Genomic DNA, 24,448 nt, shown 5'->3' on the forward strand with positions numbered 1-24,448 from the left:
TTCTGAAATCTGAGTCTACAGGTTTAGTCAGTTAAACCTCAGGCTCCTTCATATAGCTTTGCTGTAACTGTTTAAAGTACCACCTCTGCCCTTTATTCTTGGGCTGAGATTTCTGTTAGTGGTTTGGTTCTTTGCAGTTCTAATGTTCCCTTGGTTGGCTAGCCTTTAATTTTACAGTGCGTATCGCTGACTGCATCTGGTGAGGTCTCTCTGAAATTCTATAGAATGATGGCTGTTGGTTTTGGTAAGCTGCTGCAACTACTTCAAGCTGACAAACGTAAAGAAGATAGTTTTCTTTTTTGATTGTTTTCTTTAAAAACCTCAGCGGCCACTTCTGTGCTTTTGTGATTCATATCTAACGAACTAGAGAATTTCAGCAGTGATTGTTTCGAGGGTTGTGTATGTGACAGAGAAGGGCTGGCGTCCACAAAAGCTGCTTTATGCCACGACTATCGAGTTTAGTAAAAGATGATTCATCTTCTTGAAGATCTTGCCTTACAGAATTCACTAAGTAGGGAGCTGGCTCTCTGAGTGCCTTTTGTTCACTGTCAGGATTAAGCTGTCTGAAGACCAAAACATGTCCAACAGTTCTTCACTGTGCTCCATTTTTAAACAGGTTTCAGCAGAGGACTGAAGACCTCATGAAGCAAGTTGAAAACATGCTTGAGGAGCTCACTGAGTTTTTTAGGAAAACACTCTTTTAATTGGGGATTCGCCCAAGAAAGTCTTGAAAGTTGTCATACAAGAGGGGTAGTAAAAAGCTTATTTCAGGAACCTGTTTCGCAGAACATACCGGTTCTTATCCCAAAGAATATGCTATGCTGCTTCACTAGCATATGTTTTATAACTTCACTAGAGTAATTTTCAAGATGGTAGTGTGGGGTTTACACTTCTGTGAACCTGTTAGCTATATTTTCCAGCTCTTGACTCTCCTGCCAAAGCAGCATTTGTTTCATACAGATTTGTACATCACGATTCCAACTTCTTTCTTGGGCTAGATATTGGCCTGATGCAAAGAGAGAAGAATGCACACGATTGCTAGAGAGTAGAGGGGTGCTCTCATTGCTTTGGCCGGTTGTTTTTTCTCCTCACACAGCATGTTTCTCCCAGTCAGACCTGAATTTGGTTGACCAAGTGTAGAATTTTCAGTAATCGAGCAAATGTGGCTCCTGTTTCATGGCACAGGGAGAGGGACCCGCTGAACTCTGCTCATGTGTCTGAGAAACAGTGTAGACGGGGGCTAAACAGTCACAGATCTAAGTAGGTGGTGTTTCTGTTTTGTGGAGTAGAAATTAGCTGATGAATTGTAAGAACTAAAGCAGGGGATGTGGATATACTCCCTTCCCGACACCTGATTTTTATGTTGTTGGGTTGGGTTTTTTCTACTTGCTCAACGTGTATCTGTAGCTTTCCTGAGCTTGTGCTTAGGGGCCCAGCCCTGTGCAAAGAGTTTAACTGTAGGTAGGTACATCCTTGTGGTCCGTACGAGTTACCATGGTGGGCTGCAGCTGGCACTCGCAGCCTCCTGGGGTTTTCCCTGTCCCCATTCGGTTTTTTAAGGGTGGCCTCTGTGGCTGAACACACTGGGATCTATAGGTGGCAACTGTCCCCTTGTTTCGTTTATGAAGTGAGTGACTCCCTCTGCTGTTTAGAACAAATTAAACAGCTAGTTAACATGAGAGTTTTTACTTACATTAAACATTTCTTGCAAGATAAAAGCAATACATTCTTAATGGTTAGCTTTTTGAGAATATGTTTTTAAAAATATATAATGGAAATGCTTTACTAAGATTGCTTGAGGTATCAATACTCATGTTGCACAATTTTACCTGAAAAACCTTACTCTGTCACTTCGCTGTTCCTAGTATTTAACAAATACAACTGGAGTGGGGATATATGGAAGACTCTTTCAAATTTGACGTATTAAAACTTCTGTTGCAAAACATGTTTTGAAAATGCAGTAAGAGCCCTACAACTACTTGAGGAAAAGAGGCAAATGCTCAGTAGCAGTGGTGGCCTCACGGGAGATTTGTTGAGAGGCTTACAGTCTGTCAGTACCTTCAAGTACCTTCAAGAGACCATAGCAAGGAGTTAAATCACACAGGTGTAATGTCCATCACTTTGAACATGCTGATACTTGCTTTTTGTGTAGCAGAAACATTGCCTATAGAAGAAAACAGTACTTCCAAAGAACACCCATTTTCCGAGGACTCTATGGATTCTGCACTTAATTCTGTAAATGCTTCAAGCCCGGCCCGTCGAAATTCCACGGAATATCGTACTTCAGGGGGGGCAGCATATTACAGAAACTCCCTTCAGCCAGTGACTGCTACCTCAAACTCAGCCCCTATCCTGTGCAGGCTGTCCTTGAGCTCTGCTGGGAGCAGCGGTTACTACGAAGTTAGTAGGAATCGGATACAGAGGCGGATTGAAGGTATGCTACGGAACTAAACTTTCCAAAATACATGGCTGCTTTTATTTACACACAAAGGTTGGGAGTTACTGATAAGGAAGTTCTTTACCACAGAAAAGCTTGCATGTGGAGCAAAACATTGCACTGATGTTGGGCTTGCTCATGTAACTGCAGATGCAGAACAAAAGCCTGTTAGAACTGATAAAAGTCAAGGGGCGGTGAGGTCTCACCTGCCGCACCTTCTTCTCACTGCTGCTAAGGGCCTTGCAGCAAGTAAGACTGGAGGGGGCTAACTATGTGCAGCTCACTTCCTGAACACCTTGCCAGCTATTAGAGCACCTCTCCTATGAAGACAGGCCAAGACAGTTGGGGTTGTTCAGCCTGGAGAAGAGAAGACTCTGGGGAGACCTTACAGCGGTCTTCCAATACCTGAAGGGGCCTACAGGAAAGCTGGGGAGGAACTTTTTAGAAGGGCATGTAATGATAGGACAAGGGGGAATGATTTTAAATTGGAAGGTGGTAGATTTAGATTGGATATTAGGAAAAAATTCTTCACTACGAGGGCGGTGAGGCGGTGGCACAGGCTGCCCAGAGAAGTTGTGGCTGCCCCCTCCTTGGCAGTGCTCAAGGCCAGGTGGGATGGGGCCTTGAGCAGCCTGGCCTAGTGAGAGGTGACCCTCCCCTTGGCAGGTTGGGTTTGAACTAGATGGTCTTTGAGATCCCTTCCAACCCAAACCAGTCTGTGATTCTATGATTACCATGTTGTTGAAATACGGAGAGAACCACAGAACTTGACTTGCCTTTGTCACTGTCCCAGTTAACGGCATCTTGCAACCCAGGAACTGAGTACAACTCAAACTAATCCCTGTAGGTATAGAATAGCGCTTATGTTTATGCTGCTGTAAACGTTTGCAGTTATGCATGGCATTTGAAGACAAATGGAACAGTTCAGTATTATTTGGGGGAAATGAAAACATCTTTCATTCTAATGTATTGCAAAGAATGCATAATAAAAGCTGCACATTAATATTAGAAATGTCTTACATAAAATTAAATGTGTTATCCCTGTATAGCCTAGTGATACTTACTCCTTTCACAATATTTTTATCCTAAAAGCTGCAAGTTCCACAACTGGACCAGATCTGAATTCACTAAAAAGGGAACCTTCAAGAATATCGAATAAGGATCCTTCCACCTGGTCAATAGAGGAAGTAATGCGCTTTGTGAAAGAAGCTGATCCACAGGCACTCGCTCCACATGCAGAACTCTTCAGGAGACATGTATGATGCGTATCCGTTCTGTTCTACTAGATAGACTGTGTGTCACATTCATCTCTTAAAATACAGCTTTCCTGTTTATCCCTCTATTTACAATTAGTAGATTAGACTCTACTTGTATGTTAGAGGGAGGCTAAAATTATTTTTCCACCTGAATCTCCTCCTACCTTGTATTTTCTCTGTGTTCCAGTCTTGTTAAGCTGACGTAAAAGCCCACTGCTTTTCAGTTTGTATGGAATAACACCAATACTGGAAGTATTCAAGTTCTGATGGCCAACATCCTTGGTGCCTCTGTCATCCCTGGTACCTCTAGAGAAGGTGGCGTTCTCACGTACAGCATGGGGCATTTGGCCATACATAGGCGACACCCCTGAAAGACAGTCTGCTTTGGAGACTGATTATCCCAAAAATTGATAGGCTGTTAGGAGTTTGGTCAATAATACTAAAATTCAGAGAATGAGTTGAAATGTTTAATTAATCTGTTTTGAAAAACAATGTGTAGGGTCTTGTAAGATCTAACCAGATGCTGTATTTAGAGAGATAAACTGTCAGCTTCTCTGTGCTGTTTTTGGTCCCCCCTCTTCCTTCTCGCTGTCCTTGTCTATGGCAGGTTGCTGAGCAAAGACCTGCCGCCTTCTTCCGTTGCACGTGTGGCCCTCCAAACCGAGGGTGGCTTTCTCCTGTACTTCTCCCTTCCATCGCACCAGCTCCTGCTGCCAGTTAAATCGCAGAGTAAGCTGGATTGGAAGGAAAACTCAGAATAACCTTTAATGGTGCTTCCTGCCTTACATTGTGTTCTTAGTAGTGGAACAAGACTAAAAGTCACTTGTTTTGTCAGGTTTATGGGTTGTTTTTTTTTTAAAAAAAAAGAGAAAAAAAAGAGTGGTTTTCTGTATGGTATTTCAAGGAACTAATTGCCTGTCTACAGGACTACAGTATGTAATCTTACTAAGAGCTTCGGATTGTCACATTTCAGCAGCTTCTCAACCAGGCAGTTGAAATCTGACTAAGTCGTCCTTGGTCTTGATCCTAAACAATCTTATCTGGTTTAACCTGGATAGGATCTGGACGTAGGTCTGTCTTATTTCACAGATTTAGACGGTCTGTAACCCCTTCCTCCATGAGACTGTTTGCCTGCGCCTGCCAGAGTCCTCCCACGGCTCTGTTCAAGGTTCAGTGCAAGGCCTCAGTGCTTGGATCATTTAATCTCTAACTGCACAGACCTTCCTTTGCAGTGCTTTCCCTTTCTTTTTTTTTTTTTGTTTGTTTTTTCCACTTGACCCATTCATAGTTCCCCCAGCTGGTACCTACTTATGAGGGCCGTTTGGTCAGTTTCTTTTACTTTTCTTTATAAGCTTCTTTAGCATCTCAAATACCTTAATCACACATTTAACAAATACTAAAATGAATTCCGTTTCAGTGTTCATCTGTAAATACCAAATTGTATTAAGCTGCTGTATATTAGCAGATATATTTTTACTACAGTATAAACAAATACGAGGTACTTCCCGGTTTTATCATGCAGCTTGTTAAAATAGTTGTATGTTGTTGTGTTTATTCTCTTCCTTCTGCAGGAAATTGATGGGAAGGCACTACTGTTACTGAGGAGTGATATGATAATGAAATACATGGGACTGAAGCTGGGGCCTGCCCTGAAGTTGTGCTACCACATTGAAAGACTGAAACAAGGGAAGTACTAGCCAAGGGGGATACCACAGTATGTGTGTCCGTATCACACTGAGCTCTCAGGTTCACAGCCATCGCCTTTATTTTAAACTATTTACTGATAAAAAACACCTTTTTTTTTTTTTTTTGAAAGTGCTCTCAAAATGTAAAAAAAAAGCATTTGGGATTAAGGGGTGGGGGGAGGAAATCTGTATTACATTCCAGTAGTTTGAAAACTATTTCTGAAACTTGGTGAGGAAGGACAGTTGGTCGTACTGGGGGTGTGCAGGTCAGGTAAGAGTCCTCTCCAAATCCTGCAAAATGAATTCTCTGTTACAAGCTTCAGCCAGCCCATTCGTGTTCCGAACCAAAACAGCTGAATCCCAAAGGAAAATGATAAAACAAACCAACATCAGGTGTTACTATGTTTTTTTTCAGGGGTGGCTGTAGTCTTTTATATTGCAAGAAAAGTGTCTGGTCTTCCGGCAGAGTAATGCTCTAGTATGTTATTCTGGATTGTTCTTCCTAGATTCCCATGAAGGGAATAGCCATATGAATTGGTCGTGGGGGAGGGGGGTGTGGGCAGGGAAGGGCTCTGGAGGAGAGGGCTTAATACAAATATAAGCTTTTATAAAGTATGATTGATTATCAGTCCTTTAGTAAGTTATGAGGACAGCTGTAGTTGTATTGTCAGTTTACACAGGCAACAAAGATTTCTGTTTCGTGGAGGAGCACACTGGCTGTGTAAACAGCCCTTTCTGGGACAGACTGACTTAACTGGAACTACGCGTGTGCGTTTTGAACATTCCATGTTTTGCCAAATTCAGGCATGGATACAAGTGTTCATGCTTGTTCTATATACATGTGTATGTGTCAGGGAAAAACATGCTATATATATATATAAAATATATACATACACACTGTACATATGTATTCAGTTTTTATAATGTGTACTTTGCACTGTGCCAGAGAGAACTGTACAATTTCTTCTCATTTTGGTTGGGTTTTTTTACCAGTAAATGTAGTTGTGTACTACTTTCCTGTTCATTAGCACCTGTTTAAATTTTTGTCCATTCTTGGAGTCAGAAGGTGACAAACAATCAAAGGATGACTTTATTCATGCAGGAGAGATCCCTGTACTATGCAATGCTCTTGGTTATTCATCCCTTAACTCTGAGCCATATATGTTCTGGTATGTTTCTGGAAAGACACATTTGGTTCCAATGTTTTGGGCTTGTATTTCCTATAAGGAAGTTACTGTGTAACCGATAAGCCTTTTTTTTTGGGTAAAATTGGTGCTGTTTGTATAAGCTGCAAAAAAGGAGTGGTGATAATAAAGCAGTTTGTTGTCACTGCCCATTGTAATATACATCAGGGACAAAAATAAAGATAAATATACTTTCTGTGTTAGGAAACTGAATGTACTGTATGTAATAGTGCAAGTGATAAAAACTGTTTCTAGGGAAGGCGTAGTCCTAAAATGGTAGGTTTTATTATATTTCTTACTGCCTTTGGATATGAAAGCATATAGTATAAATGTATTTTTTACAAACTCTTTTTCTGAAAATGCCTTGCTTTACCAATAGTCTGACACTCCTCAGGTTTCAGCAGAGATACTGCTGCAAAATAATAAACTTTGTGGCTCGCAAATGTCCAAGTGTTTTGTTAGTTTAAGTGACTGCATTGCCATTTTAATTCAGCAAGTCATTTGGACTTTGAGAATTGTTTTTATTATTACATCATTAGGCATTTGACACTAAAGGTTATCTGTATTGATTTGTTTTGCATATCTTTTCTGGTGCATGTATGTTTAAATGCATAACACGAGCATGCTCTTTATAGTGATAAAAGGTCGGAGCTTTGATTGGAGAAACAGAGTATTTTCTTTTTGTGTTAGAAAAATACTGACCTGTTTGTTGGCATAACCATACGGAAGTTAGTCATATATCGAGGAAAGCACCATGCACTACATGTTCAGTATGCTGTTTATAACTTACTTCTTCCATGCTTTTTTATACTGGATTTCAGAGTTCTTTGTCTTATAAAGATCTCATGTGACTGAAATAGAAGTAACTGACTGAAAACAGTGTTCATTTTTTTTACGTTGGCATCAAAAAAACCCCTACAAAGATGTGTTGGTTTTCTGCTTGACCTTTGCAGAGTGCCATGTCTGTGCATGGCCCTGGTATGGGTGTGAGTGCTTGTTCAAGGCTTTCTGCGCAGCCGTGTGTACGGGGGTTACTGTGACGTCGCGTCCCCGAATTTCACCGTGTGCTATAGCGTGAGATTCAAGCGTTCAAAGTGTTGTAGCAGAATATAATTTTTATTCTTTATTTTCAGTGGATGCTCTTATCTATCAACAAAAATAAAATAGCTTGTTCATTGTTGTGCCTGTCCGTGTTGTTTGGCGTTGTGTGTGAGTGTGGGCGGTGTTTGCCTAGGCGAGGGTAGCTCTCTTATCTGGCATTTGGCAGTTCTTGACAGTTCATGTAAACATCTGATATAGGGAAGCTGTAATCAAAAGGGTAGAAATCATTCCAGCATTGTCTATCTGAAGCAATTAATGTTTGAACTTGGCTTGTTCTGGGCTTTCACAATAACAATTTAGGGACATACTCAACTACTTAGTCGTTGCATTTTGTCACTTGCAGCTCACAGAATCATCATACAATCTCTGGGGGAAGGAAAGTGCCCTGAACTGCTTGCCCTGTGTTCACGTGAAGACCTGAAGTATTTTAAATCAGGGCAGGTAATGGCGATAGGTTTGAACTCCATACACTTCGTGTTTTCTTATTTCCGAGATAGAGGAGCCTGTTGCTCCAGCAGCAGTTGGCAGTGCTCAGCCTGTAATTAACACTGGGTTAATGGTAACCTCAAATCCTTCGCAGGCCAATGGTGGAGCCTGGAAGTTGGTAGTGACAATAGTCCAGAGGCGTTTTCATACCTGATACCTCTCACAAGACACTGAATATCTTTTAGGTGCACGTTCGATACAGAAGACAACATGATGTATTCTCTTTGTTGCGCTGAGCTGCTCTTCTATCAACAGGGATTCATCTGCTTGTCTGGTTCTGTGTCTTTCAGTCGTCTGCAAGGCAGTGCCGTAACTCTTCAGTGCACCATAAAACCTCCTCTATTTCACATCAAAGTAACTGCTGCCTGGGAGGACTAGCAGCTCTCCCAGTTCTTGTCGCAGAAGACCCATGCAATGTCGAAACTGAAGAGTGCTGTACGGCAGGGTGATTGCACGTTGCGGGTGACACAACTGCACTTCCAACAGGTTTATTGCGGCTGTATACGTGTAGGGCTTCTTCAGGAATGACAGTGAAAGGCGGCAGCATCATCTTATGAATGTATGCTCCAAGGATGGAGCATCTTCCCTTTGCTGTGGCTGTTAATAAAGGCACAGGGGCAAAGATGTTCATCTGAATATTTAAGGTATTTCTAGATACTCTTCTTCCTTCCCAGTCACTCAGGGATATAATTTGCTCAAAAGCAATGTTAACCTTCTTTGTAACTCCAGTGACAGTTTTATGAGAGTCTGTGGATGTGATTATCTATGCCCTGAACGTGATACGGAAATCCTGCGTTTTACTATCTCGAGCGTTCTGGAAGGGAAAAAAAATGAAACCCTGGGTAAGGATGACTGACATCTTGTAGCTTGAACCTGGTCAGATGAAACTCTGTGGGTTTTTGTGCTTGTCTTTAATTGGAGGTGAAATTCAGAGAATTGGAACATGAGTACGCTGTTGAATTATTAGTTTATCTTCCTGCTTAACTCAGAGGGCTCCAGTCACCTTTCCCTAGTCATGCATTATTCCAGTGGGCCAACTTAAGATCACAGTTTCCTTTGAAGATGAGTAACTCATCAAAGGCTATTCATATGTATGTGTATCTGAATCTGTGATGTAAATAATTTTTTAATGAAATGGCCTGACACCCAGAACCAAGTAGTTAGAGCAGCCTGTGTCCAGCCTACTTGGATCAGAGGCTGGCAGGCACTATTTTAAGGTAGTTTGTACTACACTCTTTATTTATTCTGTTTCTTCTGTTTCTGGTTTGAGCTGACTTCTTTTCTGGTTTGTTTTTTTTCTGTTCTGCATTATCAAAGATGATGTTAAGTCTGCTCAGTGTTTTTGTCTAGGGCACTCAGGAAATTCTGTGCATGGTTCTCTGTGCCAATTACTCTGAAAACATACAAATTTTGAAAGCTTTTTCTATAATAGACTTAAAAGAGTAACTGGAAGTAATGAGTGTATAGAAAACAGTCAAGAAAGCAGTGCTACGGGGAGAACCCAAAGTACTGCTCAGCACAGATGTGAGGGTTTTCAAATTAAATATAGCAGGTTCTGTATCCCCAGCTTTTTGTCTTTCTAGGTTTGTCTTGTATCTTCACTGCTCTGCTGCTCAATGTGCCGAGTTGAAGCTCTGCAGAGTTAGGCTGGCTTGTCTTAAAGGCACCAGGAGCCGGGGGGGGGGGGGGGTGGGGGGAAGGGAGAACCCCCTCGAGATCCATTTCAAAGGTCATATATTCTTCCTTTCTTTTTTTGTTGCATGTAAAACTACTGAAGGGAGTAAAAAGTGATCGTTTGGAACTACTGAAGAGTGATGCAGGGAGGCAGAAGCTGATTTCACATCCATTTCAGTAGTGAAATGCTTTTCTCAAGCCTGGATTATAATCTTTCCCTCTGTAAATCTTACTGACTAGCCTATAATCCTGGGATCGTGCTCCCCAACTGCCAGTGCTCCTCTTGTTTCAAAGGTCACACAGAGCCCGTTTGAGACTTCCTCTTCTTAAAATCTGAGCAGTCTGTTGTGAGCTCGCTGGGGTACAAGTCTGCAGCTACAAAACATTATTTCATATCTTTCAAAACAATTTTTCTTTCCAGAAAAATCCCCGGATTATTTTTTTAAATAGCAAATTATTTTGCTCATTTCTCCTCTGATGGTTTGTCCTAAATAAATTCTCATTACTGTGGCTGTGCAGACGGTGGGAGTCCTACACGTACTTAAAATACGCCATTGCAGCAGTCCAGCAGGCTTTCACATGAGTCATCCACCCCTGTCCTAGCAGATCATTTCGATTAAGTGTAATTTGTCCCATTTGAGTCAGAATTCGCTTCCTCCAGCTCCAGGATCTCCTAGTCCTGCAGGAGCTGCCTCCCCTCGTAGCTTTATGCCCCACTGCTAGTTTTATTTCAGCTTTCATTGTCTGCAGGAGGGGAACTGTTCGGGGCTGATGGTGAAGGCTGCGCACCTCCACTTCCTTTTCTTAAAATGCACAAAGACATTTTTTAGCAGCCAAGATTCATTCTTGGCCCCCGAAACAAGCACCCTTCCAGGACAAGCCGTACAAGCCAACAGATGCCAGCACCAGGGGAAAGGGAGATGGGACCCCGTGTTGCGCGGACAGATAAATGCGAACAGATGTGCGGCCTGACGCTGGCAGGAACCCTCCCTGCCAATGGCTCCCTTCTAGTTACGACAGCTGGAGGGAAATGAACAGGCCACAAAACCACCGTGGTAATCGCCATTACCCTGCGTTGGCAGCCTCAGCGCTGAGGTCGAGAACTGGAAAGGCAAAAGGCTGGGGTACCCTCCCAGGTGGAAGCAGAGGCAATTGGCAGCGCCCTGGGAAAAATCCTCGTGGGTGGTGGTGCACCTCAGAAGGTCTGGTGTTCAGGTGCACAAGGCCATAATGCTACTGGGCTTCTCCCTTTCCCATATTTAATTTTTTTCCAGCAGTTGCAGAGACACTCCATTCCCCCAAGCAACTGTGCTCCTGCTGACCTGATCCCCAAGAGTGGCCTTTTCAAACAGGTCTGGACTCCTCTTCCCTCAACTTCCATCTCTTCAAACCAGTGCTGCCAAACAGGTCTTCCTCTTACCGGAGACCCCCTGTTTTGAGGGAGGGATCTTTGCATGCCCTTCTTACTCTTGCCTGTTTTGGACAAGAAGAAAAGCGCTCTGCAGCTTTCTTGCCTCATCTCTGGTGCATGTACCAACCCTTGCTGCTCATCTCTCTCCTTCCCTGGGCATGTTGGTGGTACTCAGGTGTGAACAGATGCCTCTCATCGGTGCAATGCCGCTCAAGGTGTGTCGTGCAAAGTGCTTTTCTTGTGTTAGTCTCTCTTTTTTTAAGCCCCGGTGCTCACATGAGCAGAACAGTGGGGAGAGAGGAATTAATAAATAAATGCTCAGTGTTAGCCTGCCCTTGGCTTATGCTTGTGCTTTAGGGGTGAGGTGCAGATAGGTCATCATACTGTACTTGGGACATATTGCCTATTATGTTCAACAGACAGTGGTGGAGCGTTGGGGGTTTTGCTGGTTGGCTGTAATTTTGGGGGATTTTTGTTGGGGTTTTCTATGGGCTTTTTTGTGTGTTTGTTTTGTTTTAGTTTGATGGGGGGTTTTTTAAGGAATGCTGTCAGCTGTTTGTTATTTCCAAGTGACCAGCTCAGCCAAAGGGACCACGTCCCTTTCATACATCTTTGCACTCACCGTGGTGTATTAATTGTGAACTGTCGTTGCCTGGGTGGTGTTTGGCTGCAGGAAATGAACAGGTTGGGGAAAGTTTAAATGTTTTGAAAGAAAACAGGAATGGAAGCCTGGGATGAGTGATAGGGTTTGTGTGCAATAAACACGGGAAGGAAAATACATGAAGAATGAAGTAATGGAAAATTGGAAAGGAGAAAACCAGGTGGATATACTAACTCAAACTGTCTCAGATTTGGACGCGCCGTTGTCGAGTCATGACGAGTGTCTTTGACTGTTTGTGTTGAGCTGGGATTTTAAAGACAGAAATTAGAGATGAACGGTTTGAACCCTGTCAGGGGTGTGAAGTATTTTACCTTGAGGTGATTTCACGTGAAAACATGGGCTGAATCCTTGTGATTCCCTACCCAATACTTCGGTCAACCTCTCTCTGTTCTTAAATTTTTTTATTCCTAATTGAATGAGCTGCTGCTGCTAATTCCCTCTTGATGTGATTTTCTTTTAAAGCCAGAGCAGTTCAGGAGCCAAAACCTGGGAATACGGGATTGGGCTTAATTTCATATGACTACGGGTCTTGATGCCATGGTTGTCCAAAGTCTCTCTCACTGTGTATGTAGTCCATGGAAGTCTAGGTGACCCAGTTCAGTGCATGAGCGAACCGGCCAGATACCAGCATCTGGTTCCCAAAGCGGTGAATGGCTTTCTGGACTCCGTTGGCTTTATTCACTATGTTTCCAGAATCTGTTGTGGGAGCCTCGGTACCCATCTGGCTTAACTTCAGCTTGTGAGCTACTGCCCCACCTCAGGCACTGTTTGTTGCAAGCAAGATGGAACAATCCCCCAAAGTCTGTCACTGAGAGACCTAGTTCGTGTTCAGAAGGAAATGTTCGGGTGCACGTTGAATGAACCAAGAAATGCTGGCCACATCCCATGGTCTGTCACATAAGGGGTCTCACTCAAAAGTCCAGATGTCCAGAATGTCTAGTCCCGAAAAAGTCTATCCATAGAGGCTATTCCTGCTCTCCTAGATCCGCACTGTTGTGCAGTTAGAGGTGCTGTTGCCTGTCTCCTGTTTAAAGTGGTGAGAGGTGGGCCACCAGCTCTAGATATTCAAAACCTGTCTGGATGCCGACCTGTGCGACCTGTCCTAGGGAGCCTGCTTTGGCACGGGGGGTTGGACCCAATGATCTCTGGAGGTCCCTTCCAGCCCCTATGATTCTGTAATTCTGTGTAATTTCTGTTGGCCTTTTTTACTCCTCCTCTGCGCCCCCCCCATACATGAATATGGGTGGTGCAAGGAGAGTGTGGCATAGGTGTCAGCAGGCCTTAAGATTGAGCATGATGGGTTTGTGCCATCATGGCTGAGCTGTGGAGGGTGTCTGAAGGGCAGGCATGTGCTGTCTTATGCTGGTCAGGGCTCTCTGGACCAAGCTTTGAAGGTGCTCATTCTGAAACATCAGCATGGAAGAAGAATGAAAAATCCTCTTGACACCTTTATAACTGTGAATGCCGGTAGGGTAGGTTTTTTTTCTTCATAAACATGAATTACTTCTCTATCAGAACCTCAAAACAAAGAGCTTTCCCCTGCTTACTGATGGGAGTTTGGGGGAGGGGTGAAGAGCCTCCTTGTTTTGTGTGGCAGTGACGTACTGTTGGGTCTGCGAGATGCCAGGCCAGGACAAAATGCTGCCTATGTCCCTAAGTAAAGAAAGATGGGAACTCTGTTAGAGGAGGATGTGGTGGGAAGGATGATACTGTAACAATGCAGAAAATGTGACCGTTTCGAGACAGCTGTGAGCTGAGGAACATTCCTAATCCCAGTAGCTGGGGGGTTAGGGGAACTGGGCACGGGCTGGCGCAGGGGTGGGACATGTCTGCTACCTGTGCTTCACTGGAAACACTCTGAAACATAATGTTTTACCTGAAAACAGTGCTCCCTTATAGATAATTTGGTAAGATTGTGCCCTGCCACTTGCTCTTTTAATTTCCCTCCTCAGTTTGAAAGTATCTTAATCATTTCAGTAGCGGGAGGTTATGCTGTTATTCTAGGAGAGTGTGGGGTACATGGGCACAAAGCGGTGCTGAATATTTTAGCCATTAGTAATTTTTCTCCCCAAACATGCAGAAACATTTCAGATGGTTCAACAGCAGACTGGATTTTCCCAGCAGGGCTGCAATACTGGGATTGTAACAACTGTGGGAAAGAAGTTTTCTGCACAAAAATTAGGGGATTCTCCTGTGTGTGTGTAGGACTGCCCCAAAATTAGGGGATTTTCCTCTGTGTGTGGGGCTGTCCCAGAGTACTCTGGATGGCAAACCTCAGCATGAAGAGTGTGTCATATAGCCTAAGAGAAACGCGACTCTAAATGAGAGGAGGGGGAAGAAGCACTGGGTGGGGGGGAAGTGGAAGGTGAGTGAAAACCGCAAATTGCCCAAATTAACGTCACTAATGTCAGGGTGGCAGGCTGGCTGCGTTCGGGAAGGCAGGAACTGACCCCAGCCGGAGGAAGACAAGGACTTTGAGCCCTTCAGCGTGTTTTTATAAACTTGAGCACGAAAAGAAGCTGAGCCATCTGGCACCAGATATTATGCAATGTTGGGCTGTGCTATTTTTATTTCTTACGATTCTTCTTTAGGACTGTCAGGGAGTTGGCTTATTGTTGCCGGATTGCTGCCCCGAGGTGCCTCTGTGCAAGTGAAGGGGGCACAGACTTCTCTGCATCCCTCCCTTTCGCCCTCTGAGGCCACTTGTGTGCCCGCTGGTTTCCCCTGCGGGCCCAACCTCTGCAGGGCCACCTGAGGCAGTGGCATCATCCCGCTGCTGCTCCGGGTGGGGGGGGAGGGGGGCCTGATGAAAAAAGAGGAGGGAAGTCGGCACTGATGGGGAGTTGTACTGAGGTATCAGTTGCACGGCGGTGGCCGGAGAGACCAGGCTGTGTGTGTGACTTCACACCTGCGACACACAGAATAAACAGATGCCTTTGCTGTTCTCCTTCCCCTCCCTGTCCCACTGGGCTGGGCTTGCTGCTGCTCTCTTCTGTCACCTGCTGTGTCCTGGCAGGAGCAGGAAAGCCACGCTGCCTTGCGTGCTCTGGTGTACAGCCTCCCCTTGCTCTTGCTTCCCGGCTGCCTCCAGCCCAAGAAAGCCTCACCCTCCCAGCGCTCGGCACTCACCTTTCCTCCTGCTCTTGCTAAGCTGAGCAGCCCCGGAGCCTTGTCTTTGAAGCTAACACCTTCCTTTTCCTTTTCTCCATCTGTCACCTGCTCCTGGCCAAGGGGCCACAGCTCTGCTTCTCCCTTGCGTTCTCTGGCTGGCTGCTCGCTAACTTTAATAAAGGTGTGATGCTCGCAGGCCTGGAGCTGGCTCTTATCTCAGCTTCCGCTGCCAGCTTTCATCTCCCCCCTCCTCCACCTTGTTCTTGCACTCGTAATTGTCTGCATCTCACCAGCAGACTGACTGCCCCTCTGTTCTCTCAGCCTAAAAAACACGCTTGGCGCAGGTAAGTTCTCTGGCTGAGAAGCTGCTCGTTCTTTTGGATGCTTTGCTGCTGCCTACAGTTAACCACGTGTGCCGAAGCCTTAGCTCTGCTCCCTGGAGCCAGGGCCCTGTGCCTTGGGAAGCGCAGGGGAAGGGGACCAGCTGCCCTGCGGAGTAAAGCTCCAGGCTGGTGTGTCCCAGCTCTCCGAGACTTAAAGCTGCCGTGCACCCAGCCTTCATCCGCAACATGCAGCGCAGCTCTCCTCCTCAGCTTGGGTGTCTGGCTTCCATCCCCCCAGCCGAGGGGGAAGAAAGCAGAGGGTAATGTAACCCACGCTCCAAAATCCCTCTTCCCTCTCCCCCACTCCCTAATAAAAGCCCACACCCGAAGTCCAAGTCAAAGGCAGCTTTGGAGGCCCAGGGGTTGTTGCCCTTGAGGATCTGCACTGCTCCTCTCTCTCTGCCTTGCATGTAGCCGTCATTGTAAAGCATCTTCCTCCCACCATTATGGCTTAATGACTTTCCCTTCAACTTCGCCAGAGGTATTAATGTCTCCATTAACAGCCACCAGAAATGGAAGCTCCGTATATCACCAGCGCAGCTCCGCGTCCTTCTCCTCACGCAGAAGTTTCAGAAGCAGTTAAAATGTAGCCCTGTAGGAAATTAATGGCCCAATATACAAAATCTGTAATTGCTGCTAGCGGGGAGGAGGAGGTGGAAGTGCTCAATCTTGGCGTAATTAAATACCTTGTTCTGTGGCCGCTTCTCCCCCGTGACGATGGGATACAGGACTTGCGCTTCCCACACGAGGGAGGGTGGGAGGCAAATGACTCCTGCTTAGCACCATTTGCCCAACAGCCTTAAACATCAGGAGAGGTGCCAGCACGTGGCTTCTCTTCCTGCCTGCGGCCTTGAAGGCCGGGGTGGTGTGACAGGGTAGCAGAGGAATGAGCAGGAGCTGCCATAAGCCTTCCTGGAAAGATTCTGCTCAAAATATCTCCCGCCCCCACCATTGCAGTTTCAGAAGTGGAAAAGCCAGGTGCTGGGGCGGGTGAGTCCTGTCGTCTCTGTCCACCTATTTCTAGCGGGGTGGCTCCAGCCTGCATCTCCTTGCGGCAACCGACAGCACTGGGGACCTCAGCCCTTCTGGAGAAGGTGGGGGTGGTGTCTGGCCCTGGGAGGACAGAGAGGGACACTGGGACAGATGGAGCCTGCTCTGGTTTTCCTCAGCCCCGTTTCAGTGGTAGTGGGGGTGGGAGGGATTAGAGTTCCTGATTGCCTGGGGGCTGCCAGCATGGCTGCTGGTCTGGTCTGCCAACATAAGAACACTTCAGTTTTAAACCACCTGCAGGCATCAGGTGTTGCAACTGTGCTTGGGTGGGTTTGTAACACTGTGAAGCTGATGTGGCTTCATTTGTTGTCAGGGTTTCTGGGGCTCAGGGTCTACACCTAGGTATGCCCAAGCACCATGTGCAGAGCAGGCCAGGAGGCAGCCTGTGCTTGGAAGTTTATGGGGAGCAACTATTGCTCCCAGGATAAGGCCTGCGAAGGAGAGGAGAGAAAACCGTGGCAGTTGCAGCCAGCGCAGCCGATGGGCGCTGCTCTGCCCGGCACAGGTGTCCCAAGGTCGGCAGGAGGGGTGTGCATTGGCTGGACCCCCTCCCTCTGCCTGCTGAGGATGCAGTAGGGGATGATGCTCGCATGAGGATGGCAGGGATCAGAGAAGTCAGTGCAGCAGATGTAACCACTGGTGTGAGGAGCAGCAAGTGCTTTAAAAAAAAAAAGAGGGTTTTTTTAAAAAAAAAGATAAAATCCCAGAAGCATCTTTGGTCAACTGCGAAATAAAACCAGCAGCAGCTACGGCTGTGACCTCATCCTTTTTACATCATCTGGCGTAGCCCCGGGGAAAAATACATTTGAGAAGATTTCTGCCACTCTGGAGCAGGCCCAGCTGAAAGAGAGTGGGGCGGGGACAACTGGGACAACCCTCCCAAGGGATGGCAAAAGCCTGAGCCTCAGCACTGCAATAACTGGAAGCTGAGGCATTTCATCAGCAGAGTCTCTTGGAAGGAGCAAAACAAAGTAGCAGAGTATTTTCAAATTAAAAAAAAAAAAAAAATCAAAAACCAGTCAGATGACCAAGCATTAATGAACCCAGCAACACCTCACGCTTTTCCGAACAGTGCCGGTTCTGCCAGCTTTGAGAAAAATAAAAGACTTTAGAAACACTTGAAAAGCAAGAGTTTGATAGAAGCTGATGCTACACTTATGTGAAAGCCCTGATTTTCGTGGTAAGCGAGAGGACAGCGATCCTTTCAGCCCAGGAGAAGAGCAGCAGCCTGCCTTCCCCAGTGTGGATGGATTTCCTCAGTAGGGAACTGCTGTTGGTCAGCATCGAATGTTCCAACAGATTTCAGCACCACACCGGTGCCTGAGGACAGGGTTGGATTTCTGAAGCCACTCCTTTGGGCAACTTCCTGTCACGTGGTTGATGGCAAAAGCTTTCCCAAAACCACCCAAGAGGAGCCTTGGAAGCAGCTTGGCCGCACCTAGGTGAAGGGAGGCACCGTTAGCGTGCGACGGCATCCAGCTGCTGGGTTTACAGTGAGTTTTTTAATTTAAGCCTCTGGAAACAGGCCATTTGAAATAATAAAAAATAGTTTTCCTGCTTAAGGGGTAAGGCCCCAAAAAGGCAGTGCCCAGGGAAAGCAATTCTCTTGTTCCCACGTTTGTCCTTCTGTCGGGATGGGTCTTTACAAGCAGGTTGTGTGAACTCAAAAGCCAGCGCAGACTAACACACCTCCAGCCCACCTCCATAGGTGACGGAGCAGAACCTGTAGCTGTACATTCACACCCCTCCACGGAGTGATCTGGTTACGTGGTCCTGCTCTTTCATGTTCAACGATTTCAGCCATCGCAGAGGCTGAGGAGACCAACAACAAACAACTTCTCCATAGATCCGTAATCAGGCTGGGAAAAGTTGTGCAATTTTTTTTCCCTTCCCATCCCAACCCTTCCTGGCAAACAAATTCTGCTGACTTCCGAGCTTTTAAATGACTGCTGCTATTACTTAATATTTTAAGATGGTTTCCTACGGGTCTGTTGCGGTGAAGCTGGTGTGAGGTGCACACTGGGCCCTACCGCTCGCTCTCGCTCATTTGGGTGCCTCGTTGGCGGCTGTTGCGACCTGCTCTGTGCCAGCACTGTGAGGCAATCTTAACTTTCCGTGGCCTGTTGTGTTGTTTCTTTCCTAACACTTTAGGCTCATCGCAAGTCAGGTGTGGCACTCTGCAGACTTTGTGCCAGGCCTTCTCCACACACTGGAATCAATTCAGAAATGACAAAAAAAATGCCGCCACCAATTAGCACGTACAAACATTTATTTTGAAATTTCCATTCCGACCGTTATGAAGAATTACATCATCAAAGCACTTTATGGCAGTGAAAATAGCTCTTACCCCTCTGGCTCATCCATTACTCCATTAAAGCTGCAAAATGTGCAATCTGCTTGAAAAATAGGTTGCTTTTTATTCAGTTTCCCATGAAAAGTCAAAATTCAATAACAAAAACCCAAAGGAAAAAAAAAAAAGAAAACCAAAACCAAAAACCAAAAGAAAAACCAACCAACCCAGCTTATAGGGACTCTACATCCGATCCTCTCCCCCTTCCCCCAAAAAATAACTTACAAAGATAGTTTAAAGTTTTAAATGAGTTTAAAACCAAGTGCATCTTTTTTTTTATTATTATTTTTTTTTCTTCTTCCTCTTCTTCTTCTCATAATAATCTTAAAATTCTAAAAACCCATAATTTACTTTCTTGGAAAAAAGGCAGCGAGCCGTTGCTTCTTGATTGGAAGAATATGTATTTCCGGCGAGTTCATTTTCTTTAGCTTTACGCTCCTGTTTTTGACGGGTTTCCTGAGGGCCTCGGCGCTGTCCCGGGACTCAGGTGGGCTCTTCACATCGTAGCACTGCAGCACCGAGTCCTGGGGCAGGTCCCTTTTGAAGGAAAAGTTTTTGGTGGAGACCCCCGACAGGCCCTTGATCTTGCCGCAGAAGATGGTGGGCACGGCATCCTTGACGGAGACGATGACTTTGGCTGTCTGAGAGGTGCTGACGATCTCGATGTTGTTGCCGGCCTTGGGCTCGCAGCCCGCCCTGCCTGTTGGCTCCACCAGCCACTTCTGCGGCGGCCGCAGCAGCTCGGCCGGCCCGCCGCTCGCCCCCCTGCCCTCCGCCTTGCCTGATGCCTCCTGGGGCTTGCAGGGGACGAAGGGGGTGGCCGGGCCGGGGACTTTGTCCGGCGTGGGGTGAATGCCAGCCTCGGTGGTGGCAGCGGAGCCAGAGCCGGCTGCTTCCCCGTGGGGTCCCCCTGGCTTGCGGCAGGAGGCGAGGGACAGGTCCAGGGCCCCGTCCTCGGGTGGTGGTGGCGGGGCAGCCTCGCAGGCCCGGGGCACAGGCGGCCCTTTCATGGAGAGGTCCAATGCCTCATTCTCGCCGCCCATCTTGATGACAGTGTGGCGGCTCAGCTGGGGAAACTCCCGCGGGTGGAGGAGGTCAAAGGGCTTCGTCTCCTCCTTCTCCAGGGGGGTCTGGGTGCCCTTGCAGGAGTGGGGGGTGAAGAGTGGCGGCTTTGGCGGGTCGGGAGCCGCCTTGGCCTCGGCGCCGTGGGGCACGGGGATAGGGACAGGGATGGGAATGGGGACGGGGACAGGCAGGGGCACGATGACAGGGTAGGGCACCAGCAGCGTGGCGGGGGGAACCAGTGGGGAGAGCGGTGAGCTGAAGGCCTGGGGTGGGAGGGCAGCATAGTCGGGGGGAGGCTGGCAGGGGGCAGAGCCCAGGGCACCCTGTGAGGGGAACAGGTCCTGAAGGACGGCGGCAAACCCCGGTGTTTGAAAGACAGGGGGCAGGACGGGCTCCTGGGCCTGGCCGGATGGCTTGGGGTCAAGGAGCTGGGGCTGTCCGACAGGGGCGGCAGCACCGGGGAAGAGGCCAGCGTGCAGTGGGCTGGTGGGGCAGGCTGCCCCCGGAGGCAGCACCAGGGGCGAGTTCAGGTGCTGGAAGACGTGCTGCTCCAGGAGGACGGGCAGCGGGACGGGGCCCTGGGTGGTCATGACGTAGGGGGTGGCAGCGTTGGTGGCTGGCATCTGCGGGGCGGCACTGCCAGCAACCTGCAGGTGAATGGGCAGGACAACGGGGCTGTCCCCCAGGCAGATGGGCTGCAGCACGGTGGCCGCCACCTTCAGGGCTACCCCGCTCTGGGACTCGGCCGGCGGTGTCAGGATGGAAGGTGCAGGGACGGTCACCAGCGGGGACAGGGCCTTCTTCATCAGGTCGGCCGAGTTGATGTTCCAGGCCTCTGCCGTGATCAGCTGGGCCACCCCGTTCTCCAGCTTGTTGTTGGCCATCGCCGAGGGCGGGCTGGTGACATCCATGGGCAGGTTCGGGGTGTCCTTGTAGAGCTCCTCCATGTCGCAGGGCTTCTCGGGCTCTGCCGGTGCCACCTCTACATCGCTGTCAGTGGGAACTGTGGCGGCTCCGGGCTGCCAGGAGCATCGGCACCAACATAGCTTGGCCTGCAAACCAGAAACATATTTTAGGCACCGCATAAATCTCCTCCTTAAAATAATATTTGCGACTGACTTTAAAGGCCGCATCGCCAAAGCAAGGCCATTAAACATTTCCACGCTCTGGGCTAACGGCTCCATAATACGGCGAAGTATATATACAGAGATGCTGGATATACATACATCCGTGAGTGTTGTACGAAGAGTTTTGAGGAACTTATATTTAGCCGTAAACACAGATAATTTAAAAGGCCTCGAGGGCTGCCTGCAGCCAACCTCCCCCCCTTTCCCAGGGCTCTGCCTGAAACAAGGACTCTGTCCGTCCGGTCCGTGTTTTTAAACAAAGCTTCACATAATGACAGTGCGCGGCAGAGCCGAGCGACAGTGTGCTGCTTTAACTCAACAAAAGCCCCCAAACCAAACACTGCTAAAAATATCATGGCTAAGAAATGCTCCTCCACAGGCAAAGGGTCCTGGCTTCCCTGAAAACACTCGTCCTTTTTTCAACCCAGTGGGGTTTCCTAACAGTGAGCAGGCGAGTGCCCCGCGCTGTGTACAGCACCTCCAAAACTGCTGTGTGTGCAGGGTGGGAGAGGAGCAAACCCAAACCAAACCCACCCTGGCGTTCACACTGCTGCAGGTCTAGATAGAGACTGTCCAGTGAACTGAGCACCCCAGTCAGAAAAGACAAGAGGAATAATAAGAAATAAATTAAAAAAATTTTAAAAGTCAAAGCTACTTCGAATTTATTTTGGCAGCACGAGCCTTTGTATTAACCAAACGGCAACTGGAAAGGGGCAGAGATGGTTTCCGTTTGTGATCGCAGTGAAATTTGCAGCCAAGTTCCTAAAAAGCTTAACACCCCCATCCCCTGGAAAGGAAAAAAAACCCAACCCTAAACCTGCAGCAAACCCACAGCGCTGCGCACGCGATTGTTCCGGCAGATGAATAATTTCCGCCCCGCACGCTGCCGCCTGCAGACTTTGGCTGGGGGCTGGCCGCTCCCCCTGGTGCCGCCCGTGCCCCTCCCGAAGTGAGCGGCGCATCCTGCCGTAGTAATAATCACCATGGAAACTTGTCCGGTTTCAACTCCGTTACCATGGGAAAGCACCAGCGCACCCCCAATTTACATTTTTTACCTGCCCGTGGCTGAATCCTGCTCCCTACCAGCAAGGCATGTGCCATCCCTGCCGGCCAGGCCGGTGGGAGCGAGGTGCTTCCCTGTGTCCCCTGGGCAAGCTGGCATTGGGATGACAGGGAGAGCAACACCACTCCAAAACTGGATGGACCAGGAGGCCCAGCCCAGGGATGCGCCTGGAAGCAGGGGAAGAGCCCCGCCAGCTCTGCCGCTTGCACTGGTCATTTGCTCACAAAGATGTTGGTAGGACTGACACTGTGACCTGCAAACTGACGGGGGACGGGGGAAAAGGAGGCGAAAAATCCCACCCCAAACGCCATTGAACAAAGGGTAAAAGATGGCCAAGGCAGGGAAGCGGGAAATCTCCCCAGCCTCCCCTGAGACTTGTAAATCCTTGGATTTGGCAGCGCGATGCCACAGCAAGCGCAAGACTAGAGAAATGCCGGGAGTTAACGGCCGAGGCTGGTTCTGTGAAATGCTAATAATTTATCGGGCGCATTCGAGTTCTTAAAAAGGATTCTTAAAAGTAAACAGATGAGTCATTTCTTTTCCCCTCCCGCTGCTGGCTTATGGAGAATAATTCCGGATTTTTCCCATGTCGTGAAATGCTCTGCAGAAAACACTCACAAATGCAGGGGCCAGGGGGTTGGGTTTTTTTTTTTGTCTTTTTGTGTTTGTTTCCTTTTCCAGCCTCGGCTGAGACAGATTACAGGCAGGCAGAGATGCCCAAGCACCGAAAAAAACGGGAGCAAAAATCAAGTCCCTTAGTGAAAAAAGTGCCAAGTATCAGTATCAAAGCAAAATTAGGCCAGTCTTGCTTTGGGAAATAAAAGAGGCGAGTGATGGTTTCTAAAAATAAAAGACAATGAGGAGGCCGCTCGGCAGATTCAAGCTGAAAAAACAGCCGTCGTCGTTCCTGGTAAGGAATTAAAGCAACATTTTTCTGCTGCCCTTATATAATCCCTCCCTCCCCTCCCCCTTTTGAAAATGAGGGTTTTAAACCCCTGCGGTCCCTGCGGCGCACACCCGCAGCCTGGCTGCGCAGCGCAGCCCAGGGCTGGGCACATGACACTGGCTCTTCCCCGCGTTCCCCTCGGCTTGAGAAGCGTGAGATCGCCGTGTTTTCGTGGGGAATTAATGATCTGGCGGGGACAGGAAATGACCCCCCGTTCCCCTGGCAAACCCGTTTAGCGCTGAGAAATAGAAAAATTAAGGCGAAAATTGCGCTGCGTAAGAGACTTGAGGGATTAGCGCGCTGTACGGACCCGTGGAGAGGGAGAGAGGGAGAGGGAGAGGGAGAGGGAGAGGGAGAGGGAGAGGGAGAGGGAGAGGGAGAGGGAGAGGGAGAGGGAGAGGGAGAGGGAGAGAGAGAGGGAGAGGGAGAGGGAGAGGGAGAGGGAGAGGGAGAGGGAGAGGGAGAGGGAGAGGGAGAGGGAGAGGGAGAGGGAGAGGGAGATCACCACCGAAGATGAAAGTATAAAACATAATAAAATCCCCCCGTTGCCGCTTTGAGAAGCAGGGCTGGAGGCAAAGGAAGTGTCTCGATGAGGGGAAGAAGGGCTCATCCATCACCACCAGACACCTCGAAGAAATGCGCGTGGGGTTGGCTGGGTTGTGTTTTCCTTTTTCTAAAGCACAGTCAAATACTGTTTGTAGAGGACGGGAACGGTTGGACTCGATGATCTTAAAGGTCTTTTCCAAGCTAGTGATGCTGTGATGATTCTGTGAATGTTTTCCACACTGAATCCTGTAAGTTTCTGGGATCTCTGGATATACACATTGCTGAGATCACTGCCCTACACTGCTTCTGGGAGGGCCCCTACGAAGCAAGGGGAAGGAGAAAGAGAGAAAGGTGAGATACAGCTCTCAACCCAGGCTTATGGGGTTTGGGCTGAGGTTTTGCTGCCCTTATTTTTCCTAGGTGAAAACATGCCTTTCCTTACTGCCAGTGCACCTGCTTCTTCAGCTTGTGATCACTACAGAAAATAATATGTAATACAAATACACATATGTATGGATTATATATATATTCTGTATGACTAGCAGCAGTAGGTGGCTGCTAGGCACAGCGGAGTCACAGCACAACCACCCACTGCACCCTGTAAAGCAATTTTTGGATTTACTGGGGGAGGGGGTAGGGGGGTGTGCAATCCCAGGGCCGCTAAACACGCATTACACCAAACACCCACTCTCAAGGTCAGCGAGCAGGCAGAGTGAAAAGGATCTGGGTCCCCAAGCCTCAAAAGAAGAAATGTTTGAAGATCTGGGATCAAGAGACAGCTTGAAGTTGTCCAAAGGGGTGTTCTGCAGTTCCTGGGCTCCTTTTTTGTACTACACACACACCAAGTACGCAGGACGAAACCATAAATCAACATGGAGATGACTTAAACTAACGTAAAATTCTCATGTTGGC

At 47.7% G+C, this 24,448-nt stretch overlaps 2 protein-coding genes across 2 annotated transcripts in view; one reads left to right on the plus strand and one right to left on the minus strand.

Annotated features, from left to right (window-relative positions):
• The window catches only part of SCML2 (Scm polycomb group protein like 2), a gene marked incomplete at both ends in the record, with an annotated part of 57,457 nt that extends 52,067 nt beyond the window's left edge, over positions 1-5,390 (plus strand). Inside the window, 3 exons of the mRNA XM_084279456.1 lie at positions 2,153-2,434; positions 3,530-3,693; positions 5,265-5,390. Of these exons, the coding sequence (XP_084135582.1) occupies positions 2,153-2,434; positions 3,530-3,693; positions 5,265-5,390 (572 nt within the window). The remainder of the gene's footprint in view (positions 1-2,152; positions 2,435-3,529; positions 3,694-5,264) is intronic.
• Positions 5,391-18,696: 13,306 nt separating this feature from the next.
• On the minus strand, positions 18,697-20,801 carry RAI2 (retinoic acid induced 2; the record flags this gene model as incomplete). Its single annotated transcript, XM_084263627.1, has 1 exon — positions 18,697-20,801. The coding sequence occupies one exon, from the start codon at positions 20,799-20,801 to the stop codon at positions 19,137-19,139; it is 1,665 nt and encodes a 554-aa protein (XP_084119753.1). The 3' UTR covers positions 18,697-19,136.
• Between the last annotated feature and the right edge of the window lie 3,647 nt (positions 20,802-24,448).

The sequence above is a fragment of the Gallinula chloropus genome (genome assembly GCF_964237585.1).
Source record: "Gallinula chloropus genome assembly, chromosome: 1".
In the NCBI taxonomy this organism is placed as follows: Eukaryota; Metazoa; Chordata; class Aves; order Gruiformes; family Rallidae; genus Gallinula; species Gallinula chloropus.